At 42.7% G+C, this 21943-nt stretch overlaps 1 protein-coding gene across 2 annotated transcripts; it reads left to right on the forward strand.

Annotated features, from left to right (window-relative positions):
- The first annotated feature begins 6270 nt into the window (after positions 1-6270).
- Positions 6271-21255, forward strand: SERPINB10 (serpin family B member 10). 2 transcript variants are annotated; one of them, XM_037035547.1, is made up of 9 exons: positions 6271-6368; positions 6538-6630; positions 9436-9612; positions 11099-11164; positions 12354-12491; positions 13495-13612; positions 17158-17300; positions 18945-19100; positions 20713-21255. In XM_037035547.1, exons 1-9 carry the CDS (start codon positions 6348-6350, stop codon positions 21115-21117), a joined length of 1317 nt encoding a protein of 438 aa, XP_036891442.1. In that variant the 5' UTR covers positions 6271-6347; the 3' UTR covers positions 21118-21255. The 2 variants fall into 2 exon arrangements, with proteins under 2 accessions (XP_036891442.1, XP_036891451.1); XM_037035556.1 differs by having other exon boundaries at positions 6360-6625.
- The last annotated feature ends 688 nt before the right edge of the window (positions 21256-21943 follow it).

Raw genomic sequence — 21943 nt, forward strand, 5'->3', positions numbered from 1 at the left:
GGGGTGACTCTGAACTGGCTGGAGAGTTTGCCTGCAGAAGCGTGGTTGGATCCTGGCAATGGGTCACAGCCACCAGCCTCCCTGTGAGGAAAGGAAGGCAGGGGTGGACGATCCACAGAGCTTAGGGGCTAAATAGGCGGCCTAGGACCTTGAACATCTGCATCCAAGTCCCGGTTCTAACACTTACTTGTCCTCTAACCACAGGTGAGAAGTGGTACTTCTTTATGCTTCTTTCTTTTCAGTGTAAACTGGAGAAAACAGTGCTCTTTCCATAAGATGGTTGAGTGAATGGTTAAGTGATGGTTAAGTGAATTGAGATGATGGTTAAGTGAGTTCGTGCATAACAAGCAATTACGAGAATTCTCAACATATACAGTACTCAAAAACACTAGGGATTATGATTATTATCTTGTAAGTAATAAACTACCTCTGGTTTTATTTTCTTACTGTCAGCTGGCCAAACATAAAATCCCAGGAAATTGTTTAGTGAAAATTTTTAAGGCTTGAGCTGGGGTTTATTTTCTTAGTTAATGTCTAACTAAGACATTCTTGAAAATTAGGGGTTCTTGCTTCATGCATTCCCCACTTACTTTGCAGATTAATTTGTCGAGGTACTTCCGAAATTCATTCAGCAAGGCAATGAGTAGCAGCTTCCTGAACTGTTGTTTGTTACCAAACAGCCGGTGCGGCCCTGCTGCCCACCACCGCCATCTATACAAAGTTCTGGAGGCAAAGGTTTGGTGATAAAGGAAAGAACTCTTTACTCAAAAGCTAGGCAACTTTGGAATAACAGCTTTCCCCGTGCATTAGTTAGTTAAGCCTATCAGTTAAGGTTAAACTCTTTAACTCAGAAGTTCCCCTATCATTTCATTAGTTTTTATATATCTTATTTCTATTGGATTAGTTTACAAACTAAAACAACATAAGATACAAAAGCTACACAATTTTGGAAGAATGGCAGGCTTCTGCCTGTGAGCCTGCCCCCTCTAGGACACCCGAAGGAACGTAACCCTGCCAGGCCAGCCCCATCGTGGGCTGCGCCCAGAGTTTCTTCTCCCACCCAGAATACCGTCCTTTGGGAAACTAGGCAGCTGCAGCCCGATCTCCCAGGCGTCCTCGAGGAAGTGAGCCAAAGAGCCAGAGAGCCAGTCTCTGCCTTCCCTTCATTTTAAATCTTCTGGACTATTTTTCTTGCACTCTGGAGGCATTCAGCTTCTCAGCCTGTTTACCATTCATTGCCTTGGATAATCTCCTCCTACAGCCCCTCTGATGCGATCAGATCTCTCTGTATCATTGTGAGTCTTTTTGGGGGGAGGTGGAAGCTTTCTCTATGTAAGTACATATTTACTTTTTAATTGTATTCTCTCCATTTGTTCCCCTTCTATTGCCCCCACCAGAATCACCACTCTGTTGTTGAAGTTCATGAGTCCTTTTCCCTTTTTACTCAATCCCTCCACCCCCTAAACAATGCCCCCTGCCCCAGAAATGTCAGCCTGCTGTCTATGAGTCTGTCTCTATTTGCTTGTTCTTTCATTTTGTTCATTAGATTCCACATGTGAGTGAAATCATATTGTATTTGTCTTTCTCTGACTGGCCTATTTCACTTAACGTAATGTTCTCCAGGTCCAACCATACTGTCGCAAGGATAAAATTTTCCTCCTTTTTTATGGCTAAGTAGTATTCCTTTGTATAAATGTCCACAGTTGTTTTATCCACTCATCTGCGGAGGGACACTTTGGCTGCGTCCATATGTTGGTGATTGTAAATAATGCTGCAATGATCGTAAGGGTGCTTATGTTCTTTCAAATTCGTGTTTTGGGTTTCTTCGGGTAAATTCCCAGAGGTAGAATTACTGGGTAATTAGGTAGTTCCATTTTTAATTTTTTGACGCATCTCCGTACTACTTTCCACAGTCGCTGTGTGGCAGAGGTCACTGAAACTAAGCGAGCAGACCCCGGCCCGTTCACACAGTGCCTTGGTGAAAGGCCCAACAATTAATGCTGGAACGAGTAAGTCTTTATTCACAACATTTCAACCCTGGGGGCGCTCCGGGCACCTCAGCTTGGAGCCCTCCTTTCCCACGAGACATATCACTCGCCACGCTCCCCACCAGGCCATGAGCCAGAAACTGGGTGACTTTCCCACATCCTCATCTTCAGCCAGCTGCACAAACAGTTCTCCAGTCTCTCTGGATCAAAGTCACCATCCCTACGCAGCAGCTCTCCTCCAGGATCTGGGCTACGTGACCATCAGCCTCCATTTTAACAGTCTAGGAAGGCATGTGTCCTATTACTCTGGATCACGGTGAAACTCAGGAAAGCACAATTCTTAACAGTCCCGGTAAAATCCAGGTGTAGAAGGACAGGATCTTGAAAGGAAGTCCTTTGTAGCTCCCCAGGCTGCCTGGCCTCCTTCCTCACTATAAACTACATCCTGCTTTTCTTCCCCTTTCTAAATCAAGTGGCCAAGATTGCTTCTCCTTCCCAGGCCACATGGCCCAAAGAGACTTTTCCTTCCCCAGGTGCATGGTTCCTCTCAGCCCACAGTTGTGCTGCCCTGCACTTGAGTTTAAATCCTTACCCTGCTCCTTCTCAGTAACCCCATTTCCGACTCCTCCCACAGTTGGCTACCTGTGTTTGTAGTTTGGTTTCTGGTGTACTCTGTACACCAACTTTTCTCCACTGCTGTTGTTAGTCTGGGCAAGCGAGGCCCCATGATGTAGCGGAATTGTCTTCCTGTTCTCCTTCAGGCACAGCAAGCCCCTCCAGCTACCTCACCAGTCCAAGTCATGCCCATCTCCCTGGCTCTGAGCATACTGCCACAGCTACTTAACACACCTATAAAGCTAGCCAGCTATTACTGATATGCAAAGGAACTTTCAAGAGCTAGCCTCCACTTCTCCCTACCCCAAGCAACAGCTGTGGGGGGATTGGGGCTTCTCAGCCTTCACCCTGTCCTGAACCTCTTCCACACCCATTACAGCTGCACCAATTTGCATTCCCACCAACAATGCAAAAGGGTCCCCTCTTTTCCACATTCTCACCAGCACTTGTTGTTTGTTGATTTACTGATGATGGCCATTCGGACTGGTGTGAGGTGATATCTCATTGTGGTTTTAATTTGCATTTCTCTGATGATTAGTGAGGTTGAGCATGTTTTTGTATGCCTATTGGCCATCTGGATGTCCCCTTTGGAGAAGTTCCTATTTGCCCATTTTTTAATTGGATAGTTTTTTTTTTGTTGTTTTTTGGTGTTGAGTTTTATAAGTCTTTAGAGATTTTGGATACTAATCCCTTGTCAGATGTATAGATGAATATGTGCTCCCATTTGGTGGGTTTTCTTTTTATTTTGTTGATAGCTTCCTTGGCTGTGCAAAAAGTTTTAGTTTGATGTAGCTCCATTTGTTAATTTTTTCTTTTGTGTCCCCTGCCTGAGGAGATATGTCAGATAAAATACTGCTACAAGCAATTCCGAGACTTTACTGCTTATGTTTTCTTTTAGAATTTTTATGGTTTCATGTCTAATGTTTAAGTCTTTGGTCCATTTTGAATTTATTCTTGTACATGGTGTAAGAAGGTGGTATAGTTCCATTTTTCTGTGTGCATCTGCCCAATTTTTCCAACACTATTTATTGAACAAACTGTCTTTGTCCCATTGTATGTGCTTGTTCCCTCCATTGCGTATGAACAGGTTTCGTTAGGATGGATCCCTGCAATAGCCTCCAGCTCGCCTCCTCGGTAGCCAGGCTTAAGCTCCCCAGGCTGAGGCAGAGTAATTCCTGAAGACAGGGCTCTGGCTTCTTCTCAGGCTGCTGCCATTTGGAGAAGTGCACTCTGCCCCGGAAAGATGGCTCCTGCAGTATGAGGAGTGGGTCAGCACAGGGGTCCTGGCGGCTGACCTTTCAGCTCTCTCCCCGGGGCCCCCAGCCCCAGGCTGTCCTCAAGCACTCCTAGTCCACTTTGTCATCCTTTTGCTGCAGCCCAGGTAAGTGGCTGTGAACAACATTCTGGGTGTTGGCCCTGTAAAAGGCTCTCAGTCTCCAGCTGTCTCTCTCTGGCAGACAGAAACCCTACTGCTTTGCACAGCTGGATGTCATTGGGGTTCCCTTTTTAGTTCTGGTGCTCTAGGTAGGGGAGCCCAGCTTGCTGTTAGATCCTACACTTTTCAGGGGGAACCCATGGCTGCTCAGGTGTCTCTCCGGAACTTTAGCTGCCACACGCGGGAGCCCAGCCAGCCCTCTCTCGTGTCTCTGTACTCCCTACCAGTCTTGTGGTGGTGAAGTGGTTTCTTCTGTAAGCCCTTTTCTCTCCAGCTAGAGTCCAGTTGGTTATTTGGGATGATTTTTCTATAATTCAGTTGTAATTCTGGTTTGGTCCTGAGAGGAGGTTAGTGTAGCTTCCACCTACTCCACTGGCATTTTGGGTTTCCCTGTTGTGATTCTGAAAAGATCCATATTTCACTCATTATTGAGTTAGAATTGATGTCAGGGTCATTCTTGCTTCTTTCTTTTTTTTACATAGCGAGTTTGAAATTTCATTGCATTGAGTACGTTTTAAAATAGTTTTGAGAAATTAATCTTGTTCATTGGTAGACGTTCCCCATCTGGAAACTTGAGTCCTGGCTTCGGGTCTGGGAAGCACTCAGTGGTTGCTACGGACCAAATGTTTGTGTCTCCCCTGCCCCCAATACATATGTTGAAACTCTAATCCACAGTGTAATGGTACATGTGGGCAGCGCATTTGGGAGTTAGGGTTAGGTTAAGTCTTAAGGGTGAGTCCCTATGATGTCATTCGTGCCTTGTAAGGAGATGAAGGGAACAGCTCCCTCTCGACCAGGTGAGGACTCAAAGAGGGGGGCAGCCACCTGTGAGCCGAGAGGAGAGCCTTCACCAAGAACCCAGCCATGCCAGCCCCTAATGTCAGACTTCCAGGCTCTTGGACTGTCAGAAATGCATGTGTGTTGTTGAAGCCTCCGAGCCAATGGTAATCTGTTATAGCAACCCAAACTAAATAAGACCACCATTATCCATCCACTCAGTTGTCTCTGCCCCACCCTACCTACTTCCTTTTTCTGGACTCCTTTTAGAACAGTATCAATTCACCTGGAGTCCCTTTGTTTCATATTTTTTGCATACTTAATAAATAAATTCATGTAGTATAAACCACAAATATCATAGAAAGATTAGAACAAAAACTTGCTCTTCCTCCTCTTCCCCATTCATTTAGTGCTTCTGCTAAAATCTCCTTTTGTAATATGTGCACATATTGCGAAGTATGCGTAGGGAATGCCATGAATAACAATGACAGACAAATTTATGCTAAAAATGTTATATTGCTAATTTGGAATACTATTACCTGCCCCACCCACCCAAAACAGGCATCAAAATAATGCACAGTCATGTTTTTCGCTATGTAGGTAAACTATCTTTTTGTAAGGGCTTTAATCAAGAAATAAATGGGAAGGAATCTGCAGAAGGTTTGGGGGAAATGAGTAAAACTTAGTGACTTTAAAGAAGATGAACCAATTCTTGGCTGGTTCAGCAGCATCTACCTTGAACCATTTAATGTGTGATAACCAGAGTGTCTTCGTGCCCTGCAGAGTTGCAGCCCAAGTCACCCTCTGTGGGACTGCGGCCTGTCACGACGAACAGTCCCTCTGTCTAGAGCTTCCATATAATACTTCCAGCTAATAATAGGCTGGGGCATCTGTGGATAATATCTGCTCAGCACATGTCTGGCAGGCACCACAGAATTTCCAACCACAAGTCACAGTCCCTAGTGCAATCCGGAGGAACGTTCTGCTCTGGGCTGCATACCAACCTTCAGTTATTAAACTCTGAGCCAGTACATGAGAATGTATGTGTACCTTTAACATGTTAGAGGAAATTGGCAGTTATTTTAAAACATAGCACAGCACTCAGGAATGAGTTGTTTATGACTTTTTTTCCCTTTGCTTCTGTAAGCTGCTTCTTGCTTTTGCACCAGAAGTGACAGTCTAAGTGACAGACCTCCCCCCACCCTATATAAGCAGTTGCCTCCCACCGACCGGGGCCCAGAATTTGGAGACTGCCTCCTCTGGGTCTGCGCGCATAAATAAAGGAACCACTTCACTTCCTCCGGTGTTCCACCTGAGTTCTTCCCGTAACACACAGAGAAAAATAAGAGCTGCACGAAGGGAAACATACCGATAGTATTTCCTCTCATTGACCATTGTTACTCCACTCGTTGGAAGCTTTCTATTTTTTTCTTTTTAAGGGAAAGCATTCTAATAGCTGCCAGCTGGCAGCCTGGAGAAGCGATTAAGCAAGGAAACTCTGAGTTACAAGTTGTCAGAATTCAGGTCTCCACATGTGGACAGACATGGAAAATGTGGGTAATTAAAGAATTCAGGCAAAACCTTCGTTAACTGTCTGTCTTTGGATTTGAGCTTCTGACCAAGATAAACCAGAAAGGCAGAGTGTCCGGCCCGTGACAGTGAATCAAAAGGGCGGGGCTTGGAAGAGGGAGGTGCTACTTTTTTTTTTTTTTTTTTTTTTAGGTTTCTACAGTTACAAGTTACTTAACTCCGCCACCATTTCTTACTTTAGGGACGATTTTCCAATTCTGCGCCAGGAGAAGAAAACAAGGTATTGTAAGTACTTTTTTTTTGTTTAAAAATGTTTACTTATGTTTTCTTTCTTTGTTGAAGTGCTTAGCTAAATAACAAATGATCAGAACTCCCGGAAACAGAAACAGTAGATAGAGCTCCATCCCCCAAGAATTCTGTGCAAGGCAGAGAGATTTAACCTTTAGCTGGTTCAGAGTTTCTACTGGAAAGATGGTTAATAAGGGAGGGGGACATTCATTTCCAAAGAAGTTAGAGAAATACGTAGTTTTACTAGGATTGCAAAAGTATGAATGGAGTTTTTTTCTAGTCCCTTTTCTGAATCTGTCAACATAGGCAAAGAGAAATAGAATGTTCTCAGAATAACCGAGCCCAAACCTTTTGCTCGAATTTGTTTCCAGTCATTAATGTGTGGATCTAATAGCTCGACTCTATACCCTGTCCCCTCCCAGCATCCTGTTCTGGCCACCATTCCATGAGCCGTTAACTTGCTTCTCTTTCATGGAACAATCTAAGCCCCTACAGCCCCCAACCTTACACTAGGTGCTTGTCATACAACACCCCAAACTATTACTTCCCTCAGAAAGTGGCGTGAGGTGAATATAGACATGCTGGGGGTGGGGAGGTGTCACGTTGTGATGTGTGCCGCTCCGTGAGGCCAGTGACAGCATCGGGGTCATCGGGAATTCGAGGAGCTCTGGGTATCCTCTTCTGGAAAAGGGCCCGGGACTCCTTCCTACACCCTCCTCCTCCTCCTCCTTCCTCTTGCTCCCTCCCTCTGTCCACCCTCTTCCATAACCCGGTTCCTCCAGAAGGAAAACTTTCTGAAGGAAAGTTTCATAACTTTCCAGAAGGAAAGCTGCTTCATAACTTTCCAGAAGGAAAACTGTATGAAAGAAGTTTTAACTTAACTTTCCATAAGAAATTAGTTCTTTCATTAGAGAGAGTTACTGTTTTCAGGAATTTGTTAGAAGTAACTAAATTCCAAAATAATTGAAAATAAAAAGATAAAAATCCCAGATTCGGAGATAGTACTTTCTCCTCTTCTCCCTTCACGGTGAGTATGGTTTGGCCAAAGAACCAAGAATTTTCCAAGAAAATTTCCATAAAATTTTCCTTTTTATCTTTTAATTTGTAAAAGATAAAAAGAGTTCTAAAAAGATAAAGTTAAATAAATAGGTAGCAAACAAAGTATTATTTGAATGAATATCACCCCAAAAGAAATAAGGAAGTTACTTCCAAGATGGCATTGAATCTGATAAGGAAAAAATATTCACAGTCAAGTTCATTTTACAAGGATACAGAAGTACTACGACACAAGACTTGTTTTTTCCTCTTTAATCTAACAGTGTCAGCCTAGGATTAGCACCAGCTTCGGAACAGCCAGAGGCTGTAACGAGGGCATGAGTCAGAGGCTGGGAAGCTGTTTTGTTAAGTGTGAGCCTGTGGCTAGAAGCGGCTTCAGCCATATCACTTAGTCCACAACGTGAGGAAACCAAGGCTTTGTCTGCATGTGCCTCTCCCTTGATTCAACCCTTGGACTAGAGAGAAGTCCTCCTGGCTTTTCTTAAGTTCGCATTCTAGTCTTCTCAGATGGCCAGGTCAGGCCAGTGGAAGGCCTGGTTCTAGACAACTCTGGCACTAATAGGAGGTTCTATGCCTCCTGTTTGATTTACTTTTAGTCATTTAACCAAGTTGAAGATGATTTGGCTGTAAAATGGCAATAAGTAGAACTCTTTTTTTTTGTTTGTTTAAAGTAGAGACCTGGTCTTAAAAGACTTAAATGAAAATGTCAAGGTAACTAAAGTTGCCATTTAGAAGTTGAATATGATATCAGAGAGAGAGAGAGAGAAAGAGTGCAAAGTTGAGTTCTCTTGTGTGAGAAGACCAGTTTCAGAGGGTCTCAAGTGAGCGAAAATAAAAACACGAGAGTCTCGGTTCTTTATTTCTCTGAAAGCAGTTCCCACTAAATTGGGCATGGTTTTGAGTTTAAGTGGGTTAAGAAACGGTGGCTAGGGCCTAAACAATGAACGTGATAACCAAGTATTTACAGGGCTTTCCTTTTTTGCGCAGTGCTGGGCTAGGCTCTTTGAAGTAGTGTGAAGGGATTTTGCTCTGGAGGAACTTACCCCGGAGTTGGGAGGATGCAGCCAGGGGAGAACAGAACTAGCAGTGTGATCACCACAGGTTCCTGGCAAACACTGTGTTAGGGGACTTCGGTGGCAGACAAGTTACTGTGCACCCAACAGGTCAGGAAAAGCTTCCAGAGAAGAAGAGAAACTTGGTCAGAGTTGGATTTCAATAGAATAAAGCTTGATAAAAGCATTGCAGAACCCGAGAATGTTATATGTAAAGGTGTAAGGCAATAAATGATGTTAAAAAATGAAAATATGGATGAAAAGTGAGTGAGAAGAAATATGAAGTTGAAAAGATGCACACTTATACTTATCCTGTCAAGTCAGCGGCTGTGTGGTGTATTGAGCAGAAGCACTGGCTGCAAGAGTGAAGGGACCTGGTCCCACCGCCATTTTGACTGTGACATTGTGACGTCTCATCATGACCTGCTGATGGACCAGAACCCAACTGTTCTCTAGTGTGCATTAGCACTCAGGCTTCGAGCAATTCTCTTTAACTCTCTTGACTTGAGTTTTCTAACTCCATTCAATTCTTATGAATCTAAATGGGATAAGAGATATTTTTGTCATTTCATTGAAGGATAATTAAAAAATAATGCATAAGCTAACAAACTCTTTTACAAAAGTAACATGAATGGAAAGGACTATTAACATCTTCTCTCTCTCTCTTTTCCCCCTTCCCCTTTATTTTTCTTAGATTTTCCCAATGGATTCTCTAACAAAATCAATCAACCAATTTGCCATGGAATTTAGCAAAAAGCTAGCTGAATCTGCTGAGGGTAAAAATATTTTCTTTTCTCCCTGGGGCATCTCGACCTGCTTGGCCATGGTGTATTTGGGCACCAGAGGTACCACTGCGGCCCAAATAGCCCAGGTGAGTGGCAAAGCTCAGTCACCTCTATTGACTGAAAGCAAAACGCCTTCTTTATCTTTTATCTTCATTTTCTCCCAAACTCCAAATAGCTCACATGTTGCAACCATATCCTCTGAAACAAAAGATACGCTCAAAAAACACTCAAAAAAAGTTTTCTAGGTCATAAAAAGGAGTCTGGGAAAGGAAGTCAATTTGCTAGGAAAATCATTAAGGACCTGTGTTACTGATTTGCTGTAAGCATCCTAAAGCATCCCCAAAACACAGCATCCTAAAAACGTAATGTGTATATGTATAGCTGTAGACAAAGTACATAATAAAATAGCAAAACACGTGTGTCTGTATGCTTGTGTAAACATAGCATATATATGTGTGTGTTTTAAATAAAAATAAACACAAAAAAGTAACTCCAGCCCTAAATCATACAACAATGAGGAGAGCAAATAACAGAATTTCCACCCAAGAAGGGATCTTCTGTGCCAGAGATGGAAAGGGGAACAGCGCATCATTCTGAGTGAGATGAGCAGAATATCAATTCTGTGAGTTTAGGCCCAGGATATCACCCCTATTCTCATCAGGCTCAAGATGCTGTATGGTTTAAAACAGCAACAACAGAATCCTGCCTAAAAATTAATTCTTAAAAAAGCTTAACTGCTTACATAATAGACTTAATTTTAGATGATTCCAGTTGGGACCTATTCATATAAATATAATGCTGGGTGTTGCTTGCCCGTGTTTGATCGAATATTTATTTGAACATGGACAGTTTCATTTTAACCCGAGATTGGGCCTATGTACCCCTTTCCCATGGCCAATGGTCCCTGTTCTGTCACCACGTGTCAGCACAAGCTTTGGTCAAATATACTGTTCTTCATTGGCAGGTGAGTTCAGAATGTGCGAGGGGGAATGATTGCCTTGTTTTGTACTGTTGTGCAGTTCAGGGGAAACAGGGATGCCCACATCCTTCCTGTTAACTTGCAAAGGCCATGCTGGGGTGCAAATAGAGGATATGTGTCCACATGTCAAGTGGCGATAGACAATAGGACCGGAAGCTCTAGCCTAGAAAAAACGATTTAAACCCCTGCATTTCCCACATGATCGGGATAGTGGTGGCTTTTGCTTAAATTGCTAAACGATGGTCTGAATTGAACAGCTAGCTTCTTTTCAAAGTAACCATAGATAAAAATGAAACATGGAAAACAAGAGAATTTTACTTCTTTCCCAACATTATCCTCAATGTCCTATAAAAAGTATCAAAATAAGGAGTAACTTAAATTAGACTTTAAAAATTTTATTTCAAAGCAACTTTTGACTTACTGTCCTAGGTTCAGCTAGCACACCATTAAATCGAACGAGAGCCCCTTGGGCTCCTCCATTATATGTTCTGTTGCTATAGGAATGACTGACTTGTATTTATTGAGCTGTGTTCCACACGATTCATTGTCTGCAAGTGTGCTCACATGTTGTCTTTTTTTTTTTGAAATTACAGGTACTTCAGTTTCACAGAAGTCAGGACATCAAATCTTATCCTGAAAGTGAAAAGAAGAGGAAAATGGTATGTGTCCAACTTTTGGTGTCTCTGGGCCACACTGGAAGGAGAAGAGTTGTCTTGGGCCACACGTTAAATACACTGCAACACATAATCACCAAAAAATCTCATGATGTTTTAAGTAAATGTAGGATTTTGTGCTGGGCCACATGTGGCCCATGGCCATGGGTTGGACACTCCTGCTTTATATCTTTTTTTTAAAAAAATATTTTACTTATTTATCTTTAGAGGGGAAGGGAAGGAGAGAGGGAGAGAATATCAATGTATGGTTGCCTCTGGTGGGTCCCCTCCTGGGAACTGGCCTGCTACCCAGGCATGTGCCCTGACTGGGAATCGAACCGTGANAGAAGAGGAAAATGGTATGTGTCCAACTTTTGGTGTCTCTGGGCCACACTGGAAGGAGAAGAGTTGTCTTGGGCCACACGTTAAATACACTGCAACACATAATCACCAAAAAATCTCATGATGTTTTAAGTAAATGTAGGATTTTGTGCTGGGCCACATGTGGCCCATGGCCATGGGTTGGACACTCCTACTTTATATCTTTTTTTTAAAAAAATATTTTACTTATTTATCTTTAGAGGGGAAGGGAAGGAGAGAGGGAGAGAAATATCAATGTATGGTTGCCTCTGGTGGGTCCCCTCCTGGGAACTGGCCTGCTACCCAGGCATGTGCCCTGACTGGGAATCGAACCGTGATCGTCTGATTCACAGGCTCGCACTCAATCCATTGAGCTACACCAGCCAGGGCTCCTGCTTTATATCTTAATATCCATTTGATGATTAAGGAGAAACTGCTTTTAGCACCTGTATGATAGTGGTTAATTTAAGCAACTTTTAACTATTCTTAGAAACATATATTAAAATTATAGAAACATTTTTTATAAAACAAAATGGCTACACTTTTTGGAAGGTTTTTTTTTCCACCCTTGTGTTTTATTTTTGTGTAAAGAGAATTTCGCTTCCCTTTCAAAACTTTCAAAATTGTTCCTGCTTTTGCAAACTAAATGGAGAGAAACCAAAACCCTCAATTACTTTTATGTTTTTGGGTAACTTTAGAGAGAACATTTTTGTCTACCTTAGAGTTGATTTCAGCATTTGCTTACAGTACACCAAATCATTTGGTTTGGTTATAAGTTGTGCTGATATATGTAGCTTTTGTTCAAAGTCTGTATTTGACTGATCCATTTTCTTAGGACTCCAACTCGGGGAAGGTTGAAGAAATACACTCGGATTTCCGGGCACTCATCTCTGAAGTCAACAGTCCCAGTGACGCCTATGTACTTAAAACTGCCAATGGGATATACGGAGAGAAAACTTATCCATTTCATAATGTAAGTGCAAATTTGTTATTTAAAGTTGATGGGAAAGAAAGAGCCACGTGAGACCATCCAATTAACTCTTTGCACATTTCTTTAGGGATCCCAGGGACAACATTAACATGGTCAGTATTTCTGGTAAACAGCCATTTAGACTAACCAGTATGTTTAGTAACAGAAATTGATAATCAGTCTCAAACCAGGTCTAGAATCAGATTTTTATACAAAGTGGTAATATATAAATTTGGTTTCTATATTCTCTATGTCAACACGTGTTTCATGGGCAGTGGAGCAGAACACGGGAGTGTGGATGTGGGGTAAATCAGAAGGAGCAGAGGACCGTGTTGGCCATAGGAGTGTGCCTGAAGATGGTGTACTTGAGAGCAAAGCCGACCTTAGAATCAGACAAGGCATTTCCCATCGTGACTTTAGAGACTTTGAAAAGACTCTTAACATGGAATGATATAAACTTTGCCCCTTTTCACATGATGGGAACCCCACAGTGTCAGCCATGGATTCATCCTCAATTCAACCATGAGTCCAGACTCAAGGGCTCCTCAGAGGGGTTCACCCAGAGCCCGGACACTCATTGACTTCCCTCACATTCGTCTATCACATTTTTCGGCACATCTTAGAAAGAAGCAGGAGAACACAGATGTCCAGTGGGCAAAAAGCAAGGACATTGGATAGGATGGAGGGGTAGCAATAGGCACAATAAAGTTATCTTCAGACTTCAAGCAGTGAGGGCAGAGATGTGAACGGTAGGCCTGTCTTCCACACCTGGACTTCTGCATAGTTAGTCAGTGCCCAGTCAAGTTTAAAGAGGGTGTGTGTGTGTGTGTGTGTGTATGTGTGTGGTCTTTGACCAAAGCCCAAGTGGGGAAGAGAGAAAGGACTATTGGGTATGTGTGTGTGGGGGGCAATTGTTTTTTTACCCAGCTTTTTGATGATCTAAATTGACTTGATCTCTCAGTTTTGGAAATGCTCTACAAAAGGATATTTTGCCTGTATCTTTCAGAAATATTTAGAAGACATGGAAACATACTTTGGTGCAACGCCACAGTCTGTTGACTTTTTGGGAGCTTCTGACCAAATCAGAAAGGAGATCAACTCTTGGGTGGAAAGCCAGACTGAGGGTAAGCTTTCCCCGGGGTGTCCAGCGGAGCGCTTTGTCTAGGCACCATTGCATTGCTGACACTGTCCACTCTGTTACTGAAATGAGCGCTGATGCTTAATTTCATGTGTGTCCCCCCCCCGACTCAAGAACCCCAAGCACAAGAGCTCTGTCATATTTGCGTGTTAGCTTTGAATCGCTCACTCATCACAGGCCCCTCACTGTCGTTGTTTGGGACATTAATGTTCATTGGAATGAATTGAGGAAGTTGGCAGCCCTCAATCCTCAGTTCCTTTTTCATTGAATTAACGACTCAAAAGTCGAGGTGAGGCAGGAGTGACCAAATACTTATTCCAGATTTGGATTCATCTGAAAGTAAGTCCTATTTTTAAGAATTAGAATAAACTAGCGTTACACTATTCCTGTTGACATGAGGACCACCTGGGATTACAGAAGAAAAGGCACATTGTGAAACACAACTCAAATTCCACACGGCGGGGGTGGGAGTAAGAATAGTAAGAAGCTGAACTAGATCTCTGGGCTCGAATTTTTAGTCCAGTGCCTCCTATCTTGGCTGAAAAACCCTACCGAGGGGGAGGCTGGGAGCAAGCATCTCATCTGCTGTCTTCACACCCAGCAAAGGCTTTCAGAGCTGAGAGCAGATCACGTAGCTTGGTCCTTGCTTCCCTGGGTAGATGGACACATGCCGGCGCTTGACAACTGTCTAGATCGGGGTGTCAAACTCACTTTCACCAGGGGCACATCAGCCTCACAGTTGCCTTTAAAAGGCCGAATGTAATGTTAGGACTGTATAAATGTAACTACTCTGTAACAGTTAAGCAAGAGCTTGGTGCTGCCGCTGGGTAGAAACAAGGTGCTGGGAGGGATAAAACAAGGTGGAGGGCCGGATTTGACCCACAGGCCTTGTGTTTGCCACCTGTGGTCTAGATGACAGAGCTGTGCAGGAATTCCTGCTGGAATTCCTGACAACTGTGCCGTAAATCTGCACTGCCCAATTTGATCTGTGTTCTATCCGCATTTGACCAGAGGAGACTTGAAATATGGCTATCTCGACTGAGGCACTGAACTTTTACCTCTAGTTCATTTTAATGAATTAAATGGAAGGAGCCAGGTGTGTCTGGGCACTACCCTATTGACAGCACAGCAGATCTGTTTTAGAAGAAGCGAACAAACACTCTAAGTTACGAGGAATGAGTCAACTCCAGGTTACGGTCACTGTGTGGTCAAAAGACATGATGGGTGCATTTTGAAAAAGCCTCTGTTATCAGCACCCATCAAGTAAGAGTGCCCCCCCCCCCCACTCACCCTGGGCATGGTCAGGGCACTTTATTAAGGCCCAGTCTTGTGCATCCCCCAACTTCATTCCTCCGCTGGTCCTGCCGACTCTCTTCTCAGAGGTGAACCTTCCAACGAGGGAGAAAGCATCTCAATGAATCTTCCTGTGTGTTCTTTCACATGTTGGGCACACACACCTGCTGTTTGGGGCCATGCAACCTCCGTTTAAGTGAAGAACTGATCAGCTGTTCCGTCACTTTGACTTTGTCGAGGAGCGTTCCACGTTTTCTAGTGGAGAAGTTGCTGGAAACTCTTTGGCGCGACTAGGTTCTGTCTGAAGTATTCGAAAGAAGTTTCTCTCCTTACTCCTTCAAACAGGCTCTTTGCAAATCATCCCATGGATTGCTGGGGGCTTACAGGGCATTCAGAGTTGAATTCTGAGAGATAATGCCAGTCACACACTGCTATGGTTTTTCTCTGACTTGGTTTTGTCATAGTTTTTAAGTCCCTAAAAAGTGAGGGATGGGGGACGCAACTGTCTGCGTATTTTATTCTCAAAGTCTATGACATGCTGGGTGCACGGGGCACTCTCAGGCCACGTGGATATGTGCCCCCGGGACTTAACCTGAATATCTGTGAAGAGGATGTCCAGCAGGTGGCACTGCAACTCTCAAAAGGGTCCTAGGATTTCTGAGAAGAGTCCCTTTGCTCTGTTACTTTGAAGTTGTATGTAAGTACATTTTATATATACTTTGTCAAAGAAATTAACTACATGGACGTGGATCCAACAGGTGAGGGTCCATGAAAACATATGAACCCAGAGAACAGTGCAATAAGGCTTCAAACAACTGGATCTCAATCAACTCGGGATCAAGCTGTGTCACCCTCAATTCTCAATGTGTTCTCTGTTCGCACCTCCTACAACTCAACCAAATGATGGAATAATTAATTTAGAACAACACAGAGGTTTAAAAAAATAAAACTTCTGGGCAAAGGAAAATCTTTTGTAAATGACACAGTGGGACTCTTCATGTTAAAATCATCAGAGAATTTTTAAATAAAATTGAATATACTGTCTTTATTGTTAAAAAATATTTCATTTTTTTATCTTTAGAAAAAGGAGGGAGGAAGGGAGAGAGGGAGAGAAACATCGATGTGTGAGAGATACATTGCTCAGTTGCCTCTCTCATGCCCCTACTGGGGACCTAGCCCACAACCCAGGCATTTGCCCTGACTAGAATTGAAATCAGCTACCTGATATACTGCCTTTAAATAGATTTAAAGAAAATACAAGAGATGTTTCAGAAAGTTTTCACATAGGCATTGAAAATCACATTTAAATTCAATTTCTAAAGCCAAGAAGTCTGTTTTATGGGGGATGGGTATTTGTTTTGTTTTCTTTTGTTTTGAGTAGACATGGTCAAGCCGCACCTTAGATCTACTGAAATCTCTAGAAATGCTTCCCTTAGGACTTTTAAACAAAGCTGCACGTCCATGACCAGCATGGCTCAGTGGGTTGGGCATCGTCCTGCAAATGGAAAGGTTGAAGATTCAATTCTTGGTCAGAGCATATGCCTGGGTTGCAGGCCGGATCTCTGGTTGGAGGTGTTCCAGAGGCAACCGATCAGTGTTTCTCTCTCATGCTGATGTTTCTCTCCCTCTCTTTCTCCCTCCTTCCCTCCCTCCTCTGGACCTAAAAAAATAAAATCTTAAAAAATAAATAAATAAAGCTGCACAGTGTTCTGTGAGCCGCCAGTGTGAAGAATGTGGTAGTTGAGGGGTAAGCTGGAGGGTCACAAGAGCTGATTCACAACTCTTCAGGGGTTAGGGTTTGACTTATTTTTCTTGGAAGACCTACAACCTATTCTCACAAAAAATGCATAACCTAAATATTACCCCAAGGAAACATCGGACCAATCTGAACTGATGGACATTCTTACAAAACTTTTTCAAAAGCATTAAGGTCACAGAAGATAAAAGTTGACTGAGGAACTGTCCCAGATTAAAGAGGAGTACGAGGAAAGAACAACTAAATGCAACTTGAGACCTTGGGTTGATTTCTGGTCCAGAAAAAAAAAAGTCATTGGAACAACTGATAAAAACTGAATGAGATCAATGACTAGTATTCTGTCAATGCTAACTGGCTGGTTTGGATTACTTGTGGATATATCATTCAACAATATTTCACAATCATTGCTTTTATAAGTGTGGTATCTTGCTGCAATATAACATTGTAATATTCCACTTGAAACCTGTCTTTTGCTCTTGTAGGAAAAATCCAGAATCTCCTACCTGATGACGCAGTGAATTCTACAACCAGAATGGTTCTGGTGAACGCCCTTTACTTTAAAGGAATCTGGGAACATCAATTCTCAGCCCAAGACACCACGGAGAAGCCTTTCAGAATAAACAAGGTAGGAACCTTGGAATAACCAGTATGAATTTTCACATGGCATTGTAGAAGGAGTTCTATTGTAAATTCACCCCTCTTTCTCTATATATGCTCTTATAGAGAATGGCTCTTACTAGGGCATGGATAGCTGAAATGAAAGCCCCCAGTTCCATCCCACCTTGAAATCCCCTTTTCATCGTTTTTCTCTGAAAATAGACTATTCACATACTTCATCACTCAGAACTTGCTACAGCTAGGCTAGAGGAGGTAGGGTAGGTATAGCATCTATTTCCCAGGTGAGACATACCGTGTGGTACGTGACCAATTTAGAAGTCTATCATAATCGTAACCCAAAAGTCTTCTCTATTAAGTTCTATTCTTAGTTCCACTAAGCCTATACTCTCTTTGACTCCCCACTAAAACAAATAAAAATGTTAAAATCTCACCTCTTTCGTGGAGTTTGCTCTCTGTGTTAGAACACAACCACTGTATTCTTTAGAAACCTACTCCCCCAAAACAGAGATGGACATAAGATGACCTATGTCTCATAGCAGCCATGGGCTGGTAGGTGGCTGGGTTATGGGACTTGTGTGGAAACGAGGATTCAGATGTTGTCAGGATTCATTCTCTATCTTTTCAACGGTTTCTCCCATCATTCTTCTCAGGCTGAAGTCTAACTTCCTCTCTGTCCTGATCTACAATGGCAGAACCTGGCTACTCACAACGCCTCCTCCATTCTAGAGACAGTCTGACAGATGTCACTCCAAATTCCTAGGAAAGGAAGAGATAGGCCGAAGTTTGTTAAGGTTGTTTGGTTCTGGGGTGGGTCCTCTCACACAAACAGTGCTGCTGAGGACTGATATCTGCGATCGATCCTGCAGGCACATGAAATAGGCGGTTGTCCGTCAGTGGGATGACAATGGGGAAGGGATGCAGTGTATAACCTGACGGGCCGACTAGAAATGACCTGGATAGTCACCTTGGTATCGTCACCAGAAATTTTTCAGTTGCAAGTGATAGAAAAGCATTGCAAACTAGCACCAGTACAGTGTGCACTGTGTCAGCATTGGCTTACGTAAATCAGAGGAACTCACATGTGTTGGAATATGGCGCCTGCAGAGTCTCAGAACATCATCTCCGTTCTCTCGCTCTCTCCCAGAAGAGGTTTACGTTCAGATCATTTGCTTATTTTAAAAACGAGGTGGCCTGTTTCATTACCACTGAGTTTTTTTATAAATTTTACATACATGTCCTTTATCACACGTGTTTTACAAGTATGTTCTCCTAGTTTACTGCTTGTCTCTCCATTCTCTTAGTGAAGTTCCATTTTTATGATACTGAAAATCTTTCTCAAAATGTTTGCATTTGAAGTACACACCTTACTCAGTTCCTGAATCATTTTCACTTACATAGTTTGCATAAGGTTATGTAATTTTTGAAGTATTTGATAGAATCAGCTTGCTGTGACATATACATGTTGCCATGGTAATGTTAGAGAATGAAGCTTCCACTTCACCTGTTCACGGTGTTATCCAGTAGAACATGTATTTCCAGACAGTGAGGTCTGGATAACTTTCTTCAGCATTTAGCGGAGGATCACCAGTTCTGCCCGGGTGCCAGATTCCTGGGGACACTTTCTCAGTGCTTTGCTACTTATTTTCTGTAGACCACAAGCAAACCGGTGCAAATGATGTCGATGAAAGAAAAGCTTCCCGTTTTTCACATAGAAGAGCCACGAGCCACTGGCCTCCAACTCTACTACGAGAGCCGTGACCTCAGCCTGTTCATCCTGCTGCCGGAGGACGTCGGTGGGCTGGAGCAGGTAAGGTCGTCGTCTGTCTGCCATGAGGGTGGTCCCGGTGTTTACCTCTGTGTCACAGGGCTGCCCCATTCTCTAGTTCCTATAGAGGCAAGCAACCAGCATCCTCTTTGCCCTAGGCACTCTACCTTCACAATGTCATTTCAGCTTTGCAGAAGTCTGTGAGGGGGATATTACTTACCGTTCCTTAGAAAGGTTGGGTCCCTGCTAGACACCTGTCGCATGGGGTGGCACCACAAACAGCCATACGAACAATGGATACAGATACCCTTTGTCAGTCACAAAGCTGAGTGAGTTAATCGTAACAGTCTTTCAGGGGGTGTGGGTCTTTCCTCTCCCTCTGGGAGGACCTACCTAATGGGAGACTAATTTTTTAATCACTTGCATTATGTAGCATTAGATATACCTTTTAAAACATTGTGTTTCCTTCCAAAATTTTCAAATACTTTTTTTAAAAATCAAATGAACAGTTTTCAGGAGAAATAGGCTATATAAGCATTGTGTAAGTTACCAATCTGCCAAATTTCTGTGAAGCCTGACATAACTTTGGTCAGATGGTATTCCTGACAATTTGCATGTCTGATGGAACTTTGGGCTCGCTATAGCAGGTGGCCTGTCTTTCTCTGCATGGTGCCTGATGTCTCCCGTGTGCCGGACTTTTTATACTTACACGTTTCTGTGGCCTTTCTAGTGTGTGGAAAAGGTTTCCAATGGTATCATAAAATTGGTGAAACTGGAGAGGATGATGGACATAGGACCGAGTGTGGACACTAAATCAGCAGAGTCCCACCTGGCAGGATAGACCTTCCTTCCTAAGTGTGCAGGTTCCTGAGCGGAAGATAGTGTCACGTTGCTAATGTCCATCATTTACAGGTGTGTCATCGATGGCAGTGCTTTGGTCTAGAAAACTCTCCAAGCAGCAAAGCATATGCTTTAAAATGGGTTATTCAAAAACTCAAACACTGGTTTTCCCCTCACACACACCTCTGTATAAATACATACGTATCTATTTGTTTAAAACTTTTTTTAAAATAAGAAGGAGAGAAAGCACCCTCAAAACTACTATAAAATGTCATTACTCTTAAGACATGGGGGTCTTTTTCTCTTTCTATCTATCTTTCTTTCTGCATCGTATATGGTTACTAAATTCATATTTTTGTGATTATAGACATCTTATTTTGCCTCAGATTTTGTTTTCAAAGAACTGTCTCCCATGTTAATCAAATAAATGGGTTTTGTGCCCTGACATACAACTTGTCCTATAGTATATGCCTTCATGAAGGCAACATGTAAATTATATTTATTCTGATTGGCGTGCATAGTTGATATTTTGTGTATTATTGTAGAAGTACTTCCATTTTAAATCAAGATGGAATACTCTTGTATCTTGGAAACTATCCATCTGAAAAGCAAAGATTCTATAGGTCGGACCATGTGAGGGATGTTATGATGCAAAGAATTTCCATACGTGTGTGTTTTGTTCCTCTGGGAAATGGGAGCAACCGTAGCTCCTCTGTGTCATTAGGTAGAGTTCACTTAAGCAATGCTTTTCCCTTTTTCGGGATTACCGACTCACTTTGGAATTGTCGGCTCTTCCTTGGTTCCGCACCCACAGCTGGAGAAGGCTGCCACGTACGAGCAGCTGGATGAGTGGACCAGCGAAGACATGATGGAGCTGTACCATGTGAAGCTGCACCTTCCCAAGTTCAAGCTGGAAGAGAGTTACGATCTCAAGTCAGTCCTGAGCAGCATGGGCATGAGTGACGCCTTTGACCGGAGCCAGGCTGACTTCTCAGGGATGTCAGCCGGGAGACAGTTGTTTCTGTCTGAAGTTTTCCACAAGTCTTTTGTGGAGGTAAATGAACAAGGGACGGAGGCTGCTGCGGCGACCGGGAGTGTGGTGCGCTTTCGATCCAAACCCCTGTCCATTGATTTCAATGCCGACCACCCATTCCTCTTCTTCATCAGGCACAACAAAACCAAGTGCATCCTCTTCTATGGGAGATTCTGCTCCCCCTAAGCCCGCATCTGTCTCGTGAGCCCAGTGATGGGATGTGCTTTTCACATCATAAGATGGGAAAACAGTTCCAATAATAACTAGTGTGTAGTCCAGATTTTTTCCACATTTGAATATTAGCAAATAAACCTTGAAATAATGCGTTCTAGTGATGTCATGTCTTTATACCTAGAAAGTACGACAAATTTTATTTATAGCACAAAACATTTCATCTTTTTTAAAAAAGAGTTTATTTATTTATTTTTAAAGAGAAGGGAAAGGAAGGAGAAAGAGGGAAAGAAGCATCAACGTGTAGTTGCTTCTCTTGCGCCCCCTACTGGGGATCGAACCTGCATCCCAGGAGTGTGCCCTGACTGGTAATCAAACCAGCGACCCTTTGGTTCACATGCTTGTGCTTAATCCACTGAGCTGTACCAGCTAGGGGTAAACATTTTTTCTTAATGTCACTTTTATTTACATTTCAGAAATACTATATTATTCAACTGAATGCCTTATAATTCTTGAGCTACTGGTCATTGTACTGTCACTTACACTTCACATATATTATTTAGTGAAGAAAAATTTTTATAAAGGCAATATACTGATGAACAAGGATTTTTTGGGGAGTATAATTTTGATGGTTCATAACTTACCACTGAAAAACGAAATACCCCTTTGCAGTTATCTATTTTAAAAATACTTATTTTGACATTAACGGAAAAACTATTGGAAGCCAAATGAAATCTGGAATTTACTTAACAACGATGTACCAATATTGGGTTCTCAGTGTGAAGCAGTGCATCATGGTCACGGTAGATGTTATTGTCACCAGAAGGGGCGGGGACCTGGA

This window comes from Sturnira hondurensis, unplaced genomic scaffold (genome assembly GCF_014824575.4).
Source record: "Sturnira hondurensis isolate 20B ecotype Veracruz unplaced genomic scaffold, ASM1482457v3 Scaffold0001872, whole genome shotgun sequence".
Lineage (NCBI taxonomy): Eukaryota > Metazoa > Chordata > Mammalia > Chiroptera > Phyllostomidae > Sturnira > Sturnira hondurensis.

Bases quoted from the DNA above. Each gene is read 5' to 3' on its own strand.
- SERPINB10 (XM_037035547.1), top strand. From the start codon at position 6,348: ATGTGGACAGACATGGAAAAT. The intron at 6,369-6,537 runs GTGGGTAATTAA...TTTTTTTTTTAG, and splicing joins TGTGGACAGACATGGAAAAT to GTTTCTACAGTTACAAGTTA. The intron at 17,301-18,944 runs GTAGGAACCTTG...TATTTTCTGTAG, and splicing joins AGCCTTTCAGAATAAACAAG to ACCACAAGCAAACCGGTGCA.